Here is an 18,353-nt window from a genome sequence, read left to right as displayed (position 1 = left end):
TGGCAACCAGCAGATCCTTGGGTCTCTGCCGTTCCAAATATAAGGATACCCTCATGGTTCAGAAGACTGGGGCAGAGGTTATGTCTTTGCACCAGATCCAAGCAGAGCTAGATACCTTCCACATCCAGCCCTACCTGCCCAAACTTCCATGCAGAGTAGCTAGCTCTCACTGTCCAGGGGTGTGTGGGGCATGTGAGCCATCCTGGGAGCAAAGGGGACCTTCATTGGCCATAATGGCATCTTCAGTAATCATACTTTTGTTCAGGGGACTGAGAGGGACTAGATGACACATGCTAGTGGTCCTCACGGAACTTCCTGAAACAGAGCTGAAAGTGCTAAGAGGTTTTAATCTGCTTCCTTGATAAGCTCATAAATATTTTGTGATTACCTGCTGTGTGTGTCAGGCCCTATCTGACTGGTGATATGTGACAGGGACAAGGCTATGATCTCCTAGCACTTCCATGGCAGATGAAAGGAGATATACATCAGCCAAAGCTCAGGACCACTCTAATGTTACATTATGTGGAGAATGAGGGCACGGTGGAGAGCATGGACAGTAGGCTGGGAGGGCTTCTCTGAGGTGACATATGAGAGAGACCAGGAAAGAATAAAGAGCACTGGAGATCCTCCAGGGACTGCTCCTGGGTAATAGGGCCCAAGAGCAAGGATAAGGACCAAGAGGCAGCAGGCAGAGGTGTGAGCAGTAAAATTAAAGCTGGAGAATGATGTATGCATGAAAAGTGTGATTAACAATATTGTAAATCCTGGGGCTGGAGAGAAAATAATAGGTAAAGCACTCAGCTTGCTCATGGCCAACCAGAATTCAATTCCCAGCATCTCATATAGTTCCCCAAATACCACCAGGAGTAATTCCTGAGTGCAGAACCAGTCGCCTGGTATGGCCTCAAACACCAAAAACAATATTGTATATACCAGTAATTCAGTAAAAATTAAAAAAAATAAAGCTGCAGTGGCCAAAGTGATAACACAGCAGTAAGGTCTTGCATGCCTTGCATGCAGTCGGGACAAACTTAGTTCAATCCCCGGCATCCCACATGGTCCCATGAGTCTGCTAGGAGCAATTTCTGAGTGCAGAGCCAGCAGGGTGTGGCCCTAAAACAAACAAACAAATAAATAAATAAATAAATAAAGCTGGAGCAAATGGGGGTCAAATTCCACCCAAGGAAGAGAACAGGAGGCAGACTCTGAGTGAACAAGCCAGTCAGGTCTCAGAAGAAGTTCAGGATGGTCACCAAAAGTGTTAGTTCTGTTTCAGATCTCAGTTCTGCCCTAACATATTATGTTACCCTGGCAGTCAGCTTCTTTTCCCCCTCTGTGCCCTCCTCTGTAACATGAGTGCAATGACAAAAACCACACTGGAGAGTAGTTGCAAAGAGTCAGGGCCTCATTGTGAAGCATCGTCCAGCCAAGGGTGACTGTGAGGAGTCAGGGCTCATTGTGAAGCACTTCCCAGTCAAGGGCAGGGAAGGTGGGGTGGGGATGATAGAAAAGCACAAGAGGCTGGGCTGGGGAGCAGGAGGGAAGGACTGCGGCATGGACAGTCCACCAGACACCGTGGTTGTGGAATTGTGCGAAACCAACAAAGGAAGCCAGGTCAGAATCCAGGTAGGGTAGGGTGCTCTGGCTTTGGAACCAAAGTTGTGGAGAGTGGGTGCCCCCAGATGGTCTCTTATCCAGCTGGGCAGGGGTGGAATTTTAGTGCAGACCCTGTGTCAGCTTAGGTGTGAATTACTCAGCATGTCAGGCTGGTACACATACCAAACAGTACTCAACATTATCTTTCTTTCCCTGTGTGATGTGCCTGCCCAGGGGACTGGGAAAAACAGGTCCATGGCCTCTTAGGACAGGCAGGGCAGGGTCTAAATAGTCTGAAGAGGACTTGGTCATGCATGGGAAAGTCCATTTAGGGCAGTGAGTCACAGTCCAGAGGAGTGAGGAGGCCTCAGTGCAGGATCAGGGCATGAGGGCAGAGACTGTCAGTAAAGGCAAGCACCCAGGCTACCACAGCAGGAAGGTTGTCATTGTCTTTCCTCAGGATACTTCTCTCAGCCCCTGCAATCTCCACAGTTTTCCTTGTGACCACTGCAGTCTTGTTGCCAAATAAATGTTCAAGATATAGACCAGTGGAAAGTTAGGGCTAGAAGACACTACATCATCCCAAATAATCCCACATAGCCACATCTCCATACATATCCTTCCAGCTACTATCTTAATATGTGCACAGATTTATATTATTTGTCTTCTGAATTTTAGTCGGTAAAATTGCAAGAATTCCTTCCTCTGAATGGGTCCTAGTGTTAACAAGATTGAGCTCCAGAGGGCCAGAGTGATAACACAGCAGTAGGGTGTTTGCCTTGCATATAGCCAACCCAAGGGTGACCCGGGTTCAATCCCCAGTATCCCATATGGTCCCTTGAGTCTGCCAGGAGTGATTTCTGAGCATAGAGGCAGGAGTAACCCCTGAGTGCCACCAGGTATGGCCCCAAAATTTTTAAAAATAACTAAGCTCCAGCCTCTCATTTACTTCCCCTGGCTGAAGGTGGACTAGACGGTGATTTTCTTGGTTCCACACTGGCCTGGACATCTATGTTTTAAACTCAAACCTGTGTTGGCTGGAGGCACATCTTAGGTCTCTAGCCCTCTTCCCATAAGCCCCAGTGGTTGTTGAAAAGTATAGGCCTCAGGCTTGCTGGAACAGGAGTGAGCATTTCTTTTATACTATACTCGTCTCCCTTCCTCACTCATCTCCCCAGAAATTCAGGTACTTTCCAAGGGGCAGAACTGGGTTAGGCCAGTGACAGGGACACTCAGCAGCTGTCATTTCCTGAATACTGAGCTCAAGGGTATGAGTAACACTACATGTTTTCCAGGCTCTTGTCTGCCCCAGGGAAGGGCTCACAAGGATTCTCATCTCTCATATGTGTGTATGAGTGTGTGTGTGTGTGTGTTGGCATAGGTGGGGGTATCCCTTTCTCTTGATTTTTTTTCCTCCAAAGCCCCGACTCACTAGTGTTCACACTTATTCATTCTGTAGATTTTCCTCTCCATTGGTGCTATTTCCCTCCTTTCTCCTGCCCTCAAACCGTGTGTCATTGACTTCCAGATTGAAGAGAACGCCATCGCCTATGAGAAAAACAGAGCAATGGAGGCCATTGAAAAGGAGAAGAAAAGGGTGCAGGATCTGGAGAACCGCTTGACCAAACAGAAAGAGGTATGAGATGCCATGTGGAAAGCTGTCCAGGATTCTATGGGCAGAATGCCCTGGTTCAGATACTACCCCCTCCACTCTGGCTTGTGGGACAGGAGACAAATCACTTAATCACCTCTGTATCTTGGCTTCCCATTCTGAAATACAGACAATACCAACAAAACTGATGGCTGACAAACTAGACCTAGCACATTACCTGTTGACTTGTAACTGCCTTCTTTGTAGGCTGCTTTTGTTTCTTCATTGTCATTTCAACTGCAACTGATGGTGGAAAGTAGAGGGACAGATCAGAACCCAGACCATTATGGCCAACTCTTCTCTCTTGGGCATACCCAAGCAAAGGGATGTGGGTTCATCTGTCTGGGATGAAAGAGGATTTTCAAGATGCAGACACCTGAATTCTCTAACCCCTTGATGTTGTCTCTGCACCAGCACTTGTCATCATGATCTTATTCCTCCAAATTAGATCACATTTCTTGGAATTGCAGATGCAGTAGAAAAATGTTGCATCCTACCCTATTTTGCAGCCCATCCAAACTATAGGATATCACCCAGTCTTCCTAGATCTCAATAGTACAAGGAATGCACACATACACACACATATCACTCAAAAGACTAGGCTCTTATCCTGGAGAGATAGTACAGCAGGTAAAGCATTTTGATGGCACACAGTAGACCCTGATTTGACCCTTGTGGTTCCCCAAATACCACCAGCAGTAATTCCTGAATACAGAGCTAGGAGTAACCCCTGATCATTGCCATGTTTCCCCACACACAAACACACACACACACACACACACACACACACACACCTAACAAGGAACAAGTGGGCATCATCATGAACTCAATAAATGAACCCAGCTTCCTGGCAGTTACAATGAAAGGAGGCCCAATTGCAATTCTGTAAACAAAAGTGGACCAATTACACTTGGAAACCAGACAGTTCCTGATCCTGATCCCAGAGTGACTCCTCATACAGAGGACTCATAGAGAATGCCCTCCTCAATCACAGACTGAGGACAGTGTGACAGAGACAACAAGGTCTTGTGACAGTCCTCAAGGTAATCAGCTGGCAAAGATCTGGGAAATGTGGGTAAAAAGAGTCCACAGACTGGTTGCTTATTTGAATGCAATTGTACTTGTTAATGCAGAAGAACCAGCAAAGGATTGATCTCATCCACACAAACAAAAAGAGGAATTATATATGAGAGAGAGAGAGAGGGGAAAAGAAAAATAAGTTCAAAATTGGGCTAGAGTGATAGTATAGCAGGTAGGTGCTTGCTTAGCATATGACCGACCCAGGTCCAATATCTGGCACTCTAATATAGTCCTCTGAGCCCCTGCCAGGAGTGATCCCTAAACACAGAGCCAAGAGTAATCCCTGAGCACCACCGGATGAGGCATAAACAAACAAAAAACGTTAAGAAGAAAATAAAGTCAAAACCATGAGAATAGTGGACTTCATTGAGTAAGCAGTTGAATAGCTGCCCAGAGCAGACATAAGAAGCCACAGGGAGTTTGTTCCCTGGGGAAGCTCATTTTCCAGCAAAGAAGCACCTCCAGGACACCTGCAGTGTTGGCTGTGAGCTGGCATGACAGGTTGCTCTGTGGCATGCCTGCCACTGTCACCACCAGCCTCTCCTCAGGCCACGCCCACATATTGTCCACAGTGGGACTTGCCAATAGTAAGGGCAAAGTGAAGAGTTTCTGAAGGAACAAAGGGTGTTCAGGGGTGCTATAAAAAGGGAAATGCAGATGCTAGAAGGGCCACAGGATGACTTGGTATATTTGTTTTTCCATTATTTAAAAATCAGTGTTCCTGTTTACTCTTGAAATTCAGAGAAATTCTGGGAAATAAAAATCACTAGGAAACAAAACAGCACCATTCTCCATTCCACAGAGCAGAACTGTGATGGGTAATATACTGCCAGATCCCAGACACTTCGTTCATCACTATGATAGACACCAGTGCGAATCGGTTGACTACAACGTGATCTGTGCTGTGATAAGATGCATGCTGATTTGGAAGTTACTTTTTCACCAAATATTTTTGCAAAACAAAAAACTATTTTTACCTCAGTGAACATACTTCCAGTCGCACAAAAGATGGCCTAGGTTTATTTATGCTGCATTGGGTGAACCCAAACCTATTTGCCCTGCCCCTGTGATCAATACAGGGGCTGTTTCTCTATCTGCTTCAGTCTTTATACAAGCGTTTACTGTATCCTTCTGGTAAGTTCCCAAAGTGGGACTATTGGGCCCCAGGATTTGAACACATTCAAGCTCATGAAATATTGTTCCCAAATGACACCTCCTCTCCACACCTTCAATAGGTCTGCACAGATTTTTGCCTTACCACCAAAAGAGTGGGAATGCCCAGCATGGCACCTAAGGATCTATTTTTCAGTGGATCATGAAGAGGCAACCTATATTGTTTATTGCAATTTTGTGACATTCTGGCAAGCACAGATCTCTGTGGCAGATCAGGAGAGGAAAGAGCAGGAGCTCCACATTGTTCTCTGGAATAGCCCCATTTCTTCAGGGCACACATCATATTTGTGTACAGCCAACTAACCAAAAGCTCTTGACTAGAGGATATAAGGATATCATGAGACTTATCAACAGTATCACACCTCTGATAAAAGAGGAGGTGGGCCTTGGGGAGGCAAGGGTGCCTGGGAACATGCTGGAACTCTCTGTACTTTCCCCCGAATATGACTGGAATTTTTTTTTTCATTCTTAATCTACGATTGCTCTTCAAAAAATATGGTCGAATAAATCAGTACATAAAATTCACAAAGCCCCAGCACAGCACTTCTGTCAGTGGTCACATTCCACTTTATCTGAGGAGCAAAGAGATTGATTCCTGACGATCAAACGCTGAAAGAAAGGGTTCAGGGGTGATGGATGCAACCCTCAGGGACATGGCAACTGGAGTCTCATCTGCAGAGCCCAGAAGGCAAGGGGGTGTGAAGGGGGTGTCATCTCAGTGTAGAGGCCATAAAGGACAGTGGAGGAGCTTCCTGAAATGAAGGAATGAAGGAACTCAGCACATTTATCCTGGAAAACAAATTGAGAGAGATGACAGCGCTCCTCAAATATTTAAAGGGCTGTCTCATAAAAGAGAAATAAAACTTACTCAATGAGCTCCAAGTGACAGAACGGAGCTCAGCAACCAGAAATCATGAGGAGACATATCTCTGCTGTGTATAATAAAAGGGTGCCATGATAATTGGAACCTTCCAGAGAAAGCATGGATTCTGTATGTTCAGAGACTCAACAGAATAGTCAGAATAGAAAGTTCAGTTCTCCTTGGAAAATGGGGAGATCCAGGCGAGGTTAAATGCTTATTCCTGAATTTCTATTCATTTGGTGTTTGCTATTTGTCTAGGAAATAGATTTAAAAGAGCAAAAGGAGGATATTTTAAATAATAAATTAAGTGATACCTTGGCCGTTGTAGAAGAAATGCAGAAAGCCAAGAAGGCTGAAAGTCTAAAAGCAGAAAACCTCACCAAGAAATTAAATGAAACATTAGCTGAGCTGGAAACTTCAAGGACAAAAATGGTAAGTTGGTGCTTGGCAGAACCAGAGGATTTTCCCTCCTGTAATATGGCAAAGCCTGAATGTGTGATTAAAAGATGAAATCTTTGCCTTGATAGCTAGTTCTGTGAGGCCAGAATAAAACATGGTAAGACACCTCCTGGTCTCTACCTACTAGATGCTAGTTGCACCCCACTTCTCAGTTCTAATAAACCAGAAAGATCTCCTCATCAGATTGTCACAGGATTGGGCTGTAGGACTAAGAAAGATGGGTATGTCATGATCAGTAGCTTTTGTTGTTGTTATTTTTGTCTTTCTTTTGGGCCATACCAAGTGGTTCTCAGGGGTTTCTCCTGGATCTGTGCTCAAGAATTATTCCTGGCAGTGGTCAGGGGACCATTTGAGATGCCAGGGATCAAATCCGGGTTGGCCACATGCAATGAAAATCCCTTACTGTACTATGGCTATTCTAGCTCTTGTTTTTTATTTTTGTTTTGGGGTCCCACTTCATGATGTTCATTGGTTACTTACAAATGTGTTCTGGGGTTTCTCCAACAGAGCTCATGGTGCCAGTGATGAAACCTTGGGTCTCCAGCATGCAAACCATGTGCTCAGCCCTTGAAGCCCTCTCCCCTCCATAGAGTTTTAAATAATGTTTTAAAGGTTTTCCTTTTTTAATTTTTTGAGGAGCTTGTATTTATTTCTTACTTTTTGTGAAAGGGGGTGAAGTTAGGAGTAATACCTGGTGATACTCAGGGGTTACTCCTGGCTCTGTATTCAGGGATAACTCCTAGCAGTGCTCTAGGGGCCATATAGAGTACCAGGATTCCAACCACAGTCAGCTGCATGCAAGGCAAGCACTCTTCTCGCAGTATATCTTCCAGCCCTGTTTTAAATTTTTAACTTGGGGAAAGGGGGTGACAGGTCAAGAGATAGCTCAGTATAGGGAGCCTGCCCTGTAGGCATGAGATGCCTTTGCCCAGAATTCACACACACACACACACACACACACACACACACACACACACACTCTCTTCTTCAAACTGGGACAAAAGTGCAGTATCAGAGTTCAAAATGTTAGGGGCCAAATGTGTCTTAAAGGTAGAGCACTTATCTTGCAGGAGAGAGGCCCTGGATTCCATCCCTAAGCTTTTGTCGGTATGTTAGATTAGGAGAAGAAAGCAAGACAAGACATTGAAATTTGGAACATAAGGGTTGGAGAAATATTACAGCAAGTAGGGTGATTACCTTGCATGCAACTGATCCAGGTTTATTCCCCTGCACCCCATACGGTTCCCTGAACACACCAAGATTTATCCCTGAGTACTACTAGGTGTGGGTCAAAAAATAATAAAATACATTTGGAAGACACCTCACCAGTGTAATTGTTGAGACCAACTCTCAGACAAAGGCTCTCTGCAAGGAGGCAGTCCAAGGCCAAGGCCTGTCATGTCAGCTAAGAAGGAACAAGAACACAGCATAGTAGAGGGAGCAGAAGGGCCAGTGAGACAAGAGTGAGTGGGAAGCAGGAACCAGAATGCACTCCAAGCAGCAAGAACCTGAGAAATCAGTGGCAGGTCACAGGAACGGCCCAACTCACCATCTGGGGATCACCAGCAGTTTCCATTTCTAAGAAAAGGAGGGATCAAGGAGCCAGTCCAGGGAGTCATGCAAACAGGCTCTATTTCAGGAACCTTCTTTCCCCCTGAGAACTGAGTGTGGTCCTGGTGTGTCCCATTGCCACAGAGCCCAAGCAATATTATACCATGGGAACTTAGTATTGAATCATTGACCAAACTGACTGAAGAACATCCCCCTGGCCCTCTGAGCAACATTTGGTGTTTCCCCAATCAAAACAAATTACAGCTATGTCTTTTATTAATATAAAACAATTAAATTATGAAAGCAATAGTTACTCAATGAGTAGTACAGTATAAATGCCTGGCAAGGATCCAAGCACCCATGCTACAATGTACATGGATGTATATAAAAGATGGTTCTGCTCCTCTGTAGCTTATTGTCTTAGTGGAAGTGATAAAGCAATGAGATCATTTTATGATGTTGCTGAGTAGGAAAAGAAAAGAGGCAATGGGAAACAAAAGGTCTATAGACAGGCAGTAAAGAAGGGCATCTCTGAGGAGATGACATGGGAGCCCAAACTTGAATCATAAGAAGGACCAATGATCTGAAGAGAGAGGGAAGAAGGTACCAGACAAAGGAGGCAACAGGGGTAAAGGAACCAAGTTAGGAGGTTGTAAGGGGTGGAGATTTGGTGCTAGAGTGCAGAGGGGCCAGAATGTTCTCTCTCTCTCTATATATATATATAGGTCCTTGCTCCTAGTTCCAGCTGACATCAACTCCTGTGTCTTTTTGCCCAGATCATGATGGAGGAGCGGATGCAACTGCAACAACAGACTCTCAGGATCCTCCAGGAGAAGCAGGAGTCACAGAAACATGGATTTGAAGAAGAAATCATAGAGTACAAGGAGCAGATTAAGCAGCACTCCCAGACCATCGTGAACCTAGAAGAACGGCTCCACAAAGTGGCCAAGCACCACAAAAAAATTGAAGGCGAGATTGCCACATTGAAGGATGGGGAACCAGGTAGGTCTGAAGAGTGGAAGAGAAAGCCTTTCTCACTGTGAACAGTCACCTATGGATTCTGGTCTACTGGTGGAGAAGATAAAGGCTGTTCTTATTGCAAAGTTCTTTCAGCCTCCTCTTGTTATACAAGGTTCAGGGTTCTTAAGGCCCAAGCTAAGCACAAGGGACATCTATGAGCTAGGCTAACCCTAGTGATGAGTCAGGGAGACTCACAGGCTGCACACGGAACTGTGTTGGGCAGGGCTTCTCAGAGGCTCTTTCTGCCATTCATACTCTCAATTGCTTTCAAATGCAGCTGGGCTTTGTCTCAGAAAGATAAGCCCATGGGGAGCAGGTAGGGAAGAGCTTGCAGGATTGCAGCACATGCCTGGCTGGCTCAAGATTCTATCCCTGGCACAGTGTCACTTTCCAAGCACCGTCACCAATCGATAGTGCTGGTGGCCCCCAATACTGCTGGGAAGCCCTTTCAAAAGTGTCTAGATAAACTGAGAAGTCTGAAATATATTTCTAAGTTGGGAGCACATTCTCCCTCAGTGACCAAGGGATGTGCCTGATTGTCAAGACTAATGTAGATTCTGAACGGAGTTCTCAGACCTCAGTCAGTCCCAGTACTATTGACACTTGGGTTGGATAATTCTTTGGGGGAAAGGGGTGTTCTGTGCATTGTAGGGTATAGAACAGTATCTCTGGCCTCTGCCTACTAGGTAACGACAACACTTACTCATCCGTGTGACCATCAGAAGTGTTTCCAAACATTGCTTACTGTTCCATAGAATGCACAATTCCAGATTACAAGGCACAGTCCTTGCCCCTGACTGTTGAGGCTCCCAACCAGGCAGTCATCCCTCTAAACTGAGCATTTGATAGACTCCAAGCTCCTTCCAGGCACTGGGAATTTGGATGGAATAGCCAGGCAAGGTCCCTAGCATCAGCACAGTTATTACCATGACAGGTGACCCAGGTAAACAGGGCACCAAGGCCTTCCAGTATTCAGCCTTCCAGCCCAGATGCAGGTCAGAGGAGGGGGGCTTTGAAGCAGGCAACATCAGGGTGGCAATGGCCTAGTGCCCCTCGCATAGATCAGGGCCTTCCTTGCAGCAGATGGCCCCTGAGCACCTGCTGAGCTAATGAGCAAGTGAGACGTTTGAAGGGTGAAGATGGAAGCCAAGGGCATCAGAATGAGCAGGCAGTGGAAAGTAAGCAAAAATTGAGACTCTTGTCTTGGGCTGGAGAGCTGGTACAACAGGCAGGCCTTACAAACTTGCCTTACAAACAGCCAACTCAGATTCAATCCCCAATATGCCATAGAGTCTCCAGGCACTTTCTGAGCAAGCAGTAAGCCCTCAGTACTTCTAAATATGACCCCAAAATCCCCCCTTCCCAAAATAGATGAGACTCTGAGCAGAAAGGAGAAGGAAGGCCCGGTGACTCACTGGTGAGCATCTGTACCCGCCTCCGTTTCTGCCCTTTAATGGGAGAGACTCCGGCCAGCAGCTTTCTCTCAACCAGGACAGAAGGTAGAAGGCGAATACAAATAATTCGCAAGTGTTAAGCTCTTTTGTGAACACCTAGAAAATTAAGCCATAAAAGTTAATAATAAAAAGCTCAAGCTGAATTCCTGTCAAGAGGTTTATTGAGAGAACAAGCAGAGTTTTTATAGCCTGCTTCAGTGGGAGGAGCAAAAACACAGGATTGAAACTTAAACCAATCAGATTTGTACAGGTACAACGATTTTTAACCAATGGGAGCAGACACATTTTGATGGCGGGAAGGATAAGGAGAAACCTGGCAGGATGGGGGGAGGGGAAGCAAATCCTTAAACAAATAGATCTTTCTTTTGTGCAAGCAAATAAGGATTACAATTTAAACCTTACAAAAACCTATTTATAACTATGCTTGAGAGCAGTTACAAAAAACAGGTTCCATGGAAGGGTTTAAGGAATCTAGTTAGGCCAGATTCTCTGTGGTGAACTAAATTTATTTGCAGGGTTCTTTTGGCTCAGGGCTATGCAAACTTTTGGCTTGAATCAGGCAGTGGTGAAAAATCCATTCAGAGTTCCATTAAACATGTGGGTGCTCGGTCGCTCACAAGCATCCTCTTCAGTTCCCCTCCAGGCCAATCATAGCTGAGCAGCCTCTCGTAGGCTCTGTCCCTCTTGTCTTTATTTCCTGGGCCAGAGTTTTACCTTGTGTGCCTTCGAGGCCTTCGAGGCCTTTGGGAAAGGTCATCCGAGCACACACATGGGGGAAACCAAAGTCTGGGACAGCAAACACATGGCAGATCCCCTCAGAAGGCAAAGGCTGGGGGCCGGAGAGATAGCATGGAGGTAAGGCGTTTGCCTTTCATGCAGGAGGTCATCGGTTCGAATCCCGGCGCCCCACATGGTCCCCTGTGCCTGCCAGGAGCAATTTCTGAGCCTGGAGCCAGAAATAACCCCTGAGCACTGCTGGGTGTGACACAAAAAAAAAAAAAAAAAAAAAAAAAGAAGGCAAAGGCTGCAACTATCAGAGCCATGAAAGGGAGGGAGGGAAGCACTGTATCCTTAAGCAAGGACAAAAAGACCCTTTAAGTGAGAATAGTTAATGATGCTCGCTTCCATTTCAGCCCAAATTGAAGAAATACCACCAGATCTTCCACCAATTTCTCCACCAAAGAACAGCTCCACAGATGCAAGGTACAATCCCGGGATGTGAGTATACCCACAAGGTGTGGGGGCACCTTAACCCTGCCCTGTGATCAGAATTGCAAGTCAGATAATGATGAGTATGTGCAGGGGGTGGGGGGAGTCTCCTTTACATGTTTGAATATTTCCATCTCTTTAGCAAGTCAGTAGGGAGTAAGTGCCATGGTAGATCTTTCCTCCCATCACCACTTGAGCATGCTACACTTGTGTGACTCTAGGAGAGTCACACGGCCTGCGTGTATCTTAGCTTCCTTGTCTATGAAATGAGGCTCATGCCAGATATACGGAAGACCCTGGGAAGTGATCTGTGATGTGCAGATGGCCTTGGTTTCCCCAATAACCGCCAAATGCAAAAGCCATCCCTGGGTTTCAGGTGCATACAAGTAGAGGTTCCAGTAGCAAAGACCATAGGTAAAATTGGTGGGTACCAGAGGAGGTTTCCAGGAAAGAGGTTAGGCTAGATGAACTGAACACTTCTCCCAGTCCCAATGTCTATCCCTTAAATTTCAAGGAACTAACAGTTTCCTGAGAAACATGGGGTGAGAGAGATCCAGAAAGACACAGAGGAGTAGCTTGTCACTGTGCTAGCATTAAGATCCTGACTATGAGTGTTTGTGCCAACCCTCAGTCTACTCTCTGCACCAAAGTTCACTCACAAAAGCCAAATATCACAGGAGTATTACCCCAGAAAGACAAAGACAAGCAATATCCACCTTCAAGTTCCTCAGTGATGCCTCCTGGTTGGACACTATCAAAACAAAACAAAACTAAGCAAAACAAAAACAATAACTGGGACCTGGAGAAGAAGCAGCACTACATGGCTCTTCTGCCACCTCTTTAAATCATATATATACCTGGATATGCTACTTTCATACTCAGATTGGAAAGGCAGTAGGCAAGAACATTTGCACGCATGCGTGTGCGTGTGCACACACACACACACACACACACACACGCACAGAGCTACATGCATATCTATGGTTATTCGCAGTCCAATTATCACCGGTCCTATTCACATATAACCTGCCAGTATTTTTATTTCTTTCATGATAAATGCATGTTCAAGCTTCAAAAATAAAGTAAAATCTATATGAAAAGAACCTGCATTTCAAAAACCTGTCAAGTCAAACAAAACAATATCATAACCTGCCCAAAGAGTAAGACTCTTAATGCCCCCCTGAATGTACCACACTTCAACCCTTCTTCCTGCCCTGGAGCATCTCAGACATGCCCCATTTTTCTTTTTTTTTATTATTTTTTTTATTTTTTATTATGAGAACAAAGATGCAAAGAAAGAGGACAAGGTAAAGTTACAGAGGAAGGACAATCACCCATAACATAATTCTCAGAAGAAGTCCCCTTGCTGATATCTTAAATTTGAACTTTCAGCCAAAGAACATTAAGATAAATAAAACAGACTCCATGTACAATTACTTTGTCCCTCAAGTCCCCAGATTGTAACACATTATAATATTTCTTAACAGCACACAAGGCAATCTAAAGCCATAAAACTTACATAACGCCTTAAACATTACAGGCATAGTATTTCATGCCTCATTTTTCAACTTCTTCAGCCTGTGTCTCCACAGGGCCCCTTGCCCCTGAAAACCCCAGTACTGGGTGCACTTATTCTTCAAGTCAGTCACCTGAAGTTTCAGGATACCCAAGACATCTGCCCTTTGGAAGCTGAGGGAGGAGCTGTCCTCATCTCATCCTCCCAGGTCCACCTTGATTATCTGGGCCCCAGGCCCACATTTTCACAAATCATTCATGATAACCTTCACCCCCAGCTTCTCTCATCAGGACTTACGGAAACTAGTAAGCACATAGCAGTGACATTGTCCTCTCTCTCCTTCCTTACACTCAAAGAATACCCAAGTGCACCAAAGAATATTGTTCCCTGGGGCCTGAGAGAACAATGGGTAAAGCATGTTGTCTTACACACATGCAGCCTGTAGATACTGTTTAATCCCTATCACTGCCTATGCTCCCCAAGCACCATCAGAAGTGACCCTGAGTTTAAGAACTCAGAGTAAGCCTTGAGCACTACCTGACATGGGAAAAAAAATATGGGGAGGGAGGAGAATCTTCATTTTTATCCATACACACTTATGGATACACGCTGACAGATACTGGAGCTGGAAGGGACATTGTCCTCAGGTAAGTCCTAGCCCCACTTCAGATCCCTTTTTTCCCCAAATAAAGAAGCCTCAAGATGGACTCTTGTTTCAAGCATCCTTACTCCTATGTTCAGCCCTGCAATAACATTACAGATTTGGACCCCTCTAGGTACTTGGAGGTACAAGGGAGATGTGATGAGAGGAACTGACTCTCCCTTTTTGTGTGAATTTCAGAGAAGATTTGTTAGCTGCTCAGAAGGACATCCTGTCTCAGCAAGAGATAATCATGAGGTTGAGGAAAGATCTGAGCGAAGCCCACAGTCGAATGTCAGACCTGAAAGGTTTGTGCAATTGCCTATACTTGGACTGCCCCATCTACTTCAAGTTACACTAGAAAGGTAGTGATGGGTGGGAAGCACTAGTCTATAGACCCCACTCGCCCACTTTCTTATGTGACCACAGCAAAAACTGTGTCCTGTGTGTGTGCCCTGGTTCTCACATCCTGGGACCACAGAGTCCTCTCGTATCATTTAGCCTCTACCTGGAAATGCAGTTAGGGGCTTGGGATGTGACTCAGAACTAGAGTACTTTCTTGCTTTGCAAGAAGCAAGAAGCCCTGGGTATGACCCAAAGCCCTCCAGGAGTGATTTTTTTTTAACATAAGCCAGGAATCATCCCTGAGCACTTACATAAAAATAAATTACAATAACAAAATAAAAATAAAAACAAACAAAATACAGCTTTGGGACAGGGGAAAATCACGCCTTCTTTAGGCTTTTACCAGAATTTGTCTCTGGAAACAATAGCTCAGGGGTTGATCCTAGGTTCACCCAGGCCAGGCCATCCTCCATGAGTGTCAAACTCAGCACTGTCAGGGCCTGGAGAACATCTTTTATATTTCCATCTTGGCAAACTCATCTGCTGCTCCCCTGCTTCCTAAGGTTGAGACTTCTCCGAGTGAGGAGAGGTAAAGGAGAAAATGCTTGACTTCCTTCCCTTCTGGAAAAACATATGGCTGAATATTCAGACTTTTGCTCTTCTCCATACTCCTCTCTCCTTCCTTTCTTCCTTCATGCATCTTAAAGATATTCTTCTCTTTCCCGATCCTAACTTCCCTAAGCCAGAGAGCAGATGGTAGAGGGCAGAGGCAGGCAGAATGGTGAGAAACAACAGGATTAACAGGATTGGGGGAAGAGCAGAAGGATGAGTAATAGTCTTCCTAGTCTCGCTTCACTGATGTCTGGCCCTTTAACCTTATCTGCCCCTCTCTCACACAAACACCTCAAACTCATGCTATTCCCCTGAGGGATATGACTGACCCAAAGAAGACAGAGTTTCCATCTCAGGTTTGAGAAAAGTGGCTGAAAGGGTAGCTGCAAGGCTCCAAGGACATTTTAGAACAGGGACCTCAAACTACAGCCCATGGGCCACATGAGGCCCACTGAGGACATTTATCTGGCCTTCCAGGTGTTTTTGCTGCCTATTCTGCGTAGCCACAGACTTGTCCCAGACCTGCAGTGTACATATGTGGGATATGTGCTATACTCTCTGACTCCCCTTCTCCTCTCTGTCTCTCGATTTCTCCTTTCAGTCTCAGGTAGGGGTCTTCAAACTATAACCACCAAAAGCAAACCCATAGTTCCCATTGAAACACTGGTAAGTTCACTGATTTAACTTTACTTGTTTTTCATTTTAACTATTATATTTTATATATATATTATATATATATTATATATGGTATGTGCAGAGTGCATAGGAATTTGTTCAGATTTTTTTAAAACTATTGTCCAATCCTCCAACAGTCTGAGAGACAGTATACTGGCCCTGTTTGGAAAGTTTGAGGACCTCTGTTCTAGAATAATGAGAGATTAGATATAGAACGGGATCTTCTATTTATCAGTCCCATGACTTTAGGCATCTTTCTTGAGTTCTCTTGAGTTTCAGTTTATAAAGTGGACATGTTGATAGTCACTACCTTATAGAGTCACTTCTGAGGTCAGGGGGACACAGGTATCTTAGGGAAGATTCCCAGAAGCAGACCCTAATCATATTGCATTGCAAGCAGTTCACTGTAAGGTAACTTCATGAAATCTAAGTGGTGAAGAAGGAGGTCTGAAAGAAGAGAGGAGATAGCAAAGACAACTGTTGTCAATGGTGGGGGATGGGTACTTCTTTCTCCAAGGAATGTTGAGGCCTGGGGCAGGCGGAATTCTAAGGTGAATACTAGAGTCCCTAGGGTTCTAGGGACTGGGGTGGACACATGACCCAAGGTTGCAAAATGGGACTCTGTCCTCCACGCACAGGAGCAGAGCTTTCTTTCTCCCCCAAGTCATCAGAACACCTCCAGGCAAACAGATGCAGAAGCAGGTAGCTAAAGGTCAACCAGAGTGATCTAAAAAGTCACAGGCACATTGGCAGGGCCTTGCCAGCAGCATCTGCCTACCTTATACTGAGGGAAGGCAAGCCTCATGGAGCCTACACGCCCTAAAGGCTAATGGTGACACAGTATGACCATTGCTGGCAAAAACTCAGGCAGACTCCTGGCTGTACCATAGAAAGCTCTGGAGAATTCTGGCACACAGAGTTGCAAGTCTGTCATGGTCCAGTGACAAGAGGCCTCGAGAGACCCCCCTTACCAGCTTTTCCATCTCACAGGGGAATTGAACGAGAAACAGAAGATAGAACTGGAGCGAAATGTGGCTTTAGTCCAACAGCAAAGAACTGAGCTGAATATGTTCAAAGAAAAGATGATGCAGATGACCAGCTTGATAGACAAGAAGGACAGGGAGTTGCGAAGCCTCAAGGAGGCACTGAGGTTTGTAGAAGGTCTTTGTGGTGTGGGTGCACCAGGGCATCCCTACCTGCTTGAGGAGCAGAGAGAAAGGGGTATAGCAAATGCCTGGTGAAGCATTGTCTGTGTAAATGGAAGAGAAATGAAGTGTCCTCATTATTTGGCAGCCTCCCTGGTTATAAAGGGGCTTCCCTTAGTTCTCTGCTTCTCCAACATTCCTACTCAATAGTCCTGATGACAGGTCTCAGCTTAAATGTCTCTTCCTCCAGGAAGTCTCATCATTCCCCCTTCCAGGGCTCCTGCTCAGCCTGAAGTCCCTTACCTTCCATTTTCCTCTCACAACCAGACTGTTCTGAATTGCCTATTCAAACTATCTACCTCCCTACTGGGGCCAATGAACACAGCCAGGTGTCACCTGAATACAAAACAAACGAACAAAAAAGGTCTGTGAAGACATTGCAGGTGTATTTACACACATATACTGCCTCAGTAACCACACTGTTGCTGAAACAGAGAAAAGAATTTATTATTATTTATTGAACAAATAAGTAACCTAGAAGTGTCAGACAGTTCCTTCAAATAAATAGGTTACCTTTGCCCCCTGAAATATTCTAAAATGCAAACCTGAGTTTGCATCTTTCACTCCTAGCTTATCCATGTTTAAACATTAGAATAATATCTGGGAGCCAGGAAGATAGCTCAAGGATTGAGCACATATATGTTTTGTATGTGGAAGGCCAAAACATCATCCGGGGGCATAGTCCCCCCAAGCACGGCCAGATGTGGCCTAAAAGCAAAACTAACAAAAAATAAAAATGCCAGCTTGCTTTCCTGTTTTCCCCCAAGAAATCCAGGAAAATTGAATCCTCATGTCTACCTTATAGCTTCATGTACCTTACAGCTCATAGCTCACAGCTCAAGGTGATTAAAAAGCAGGTTTCAGACCCAGATTTCTGGCTTTAAAGCCAGCCACTTCCATGCCCAGCTCCATTCCCGGGGACAGATCGCTGTGTGCTTCTTTCCTTCTCTGTAACAAATTCCTAGGATTGTTGGGGAAAAGGCGAACTGTCATCTGAAAGTGCTAGAAACCACAGCCCTGCAATAAATGCCTCGTCATTGCCAATCCAGGTGTGACACAGGTGCAGTGTAGGAAGCAAGGACACACAGATGCCTGCTGCCTAGGCTGCAATGTTTCATATCCTCTAAAACAGACTCTAGAATTCTGAAGCAATGGGAGCTTCATTTCTCTTTGAAAACCATAGCTCCTGGAGGCAGGGAGATGTTTCAAAGAGTCCTGCCAGTGGGCACAGCCCCAGCACGACTCTGACTTCAGTGGCCTCCAGAACAAGCCATCAGACCCAAATTGTGGGAAATTACCCATTTC

At 45.2% G+C, this 18,353-nt stretch overlaps 1 protein-coding gene across 1 annotated transcript in view; it reads left to right on the top strand.

The window, feature by feature from the left end:
- The window catches only part of FHAD1 (forkhead associated phosphopeptide binding domain 1), an 86,397-nt gene that overhangs the window by 55,329 nt on the left and 12,715 nt on the right, over nt 1–18,353 (top strand). Inside the window, exons 15-20 of the mRNA XM_049772535.1 lie at nt 3,125–3,232; nt 6,621–6,794; nt 9,149–9,374; nt 11,980–12,064; nt 14,413–14,519; nt 16,834–16,993. Coding sequence (XP_049628492.1) covers nt 3,125–3,232; nt 6,621–6,794; nt 9,149–9,374; nt 11,980–12,064; nt 14,413–14,519; nt 16,834–16,993 — 860 coding nt within the window. The remainder of the gene's footprint in view (nt 1–3,124; nt 3,233–6,620; nt 6,795–9,148; nt 9,375–11,979; nt 12,065–14,412; nt 14,520–16,833; nt 16,994–18,353) is intronic.

Source organism: Suncus etruscus, chromosome 4 (assembly GCF_024139225.1).
Source record: "Suncus etruscus isolate mSunEtr1 chromosome 4, mSunEtr1.pri.cur, whole genome shotgun sequence".
NCBI classification, from domain to species: domain Eukaryota; kingdom Metazoa; phylum Chordata; class Mammalia; order Eulipotyphla; family Soricidae; genus Suncus; species Suncus etruscus.
This window is presented reverse-complemented; position numbering and strand designations above follow the sequence as displayed.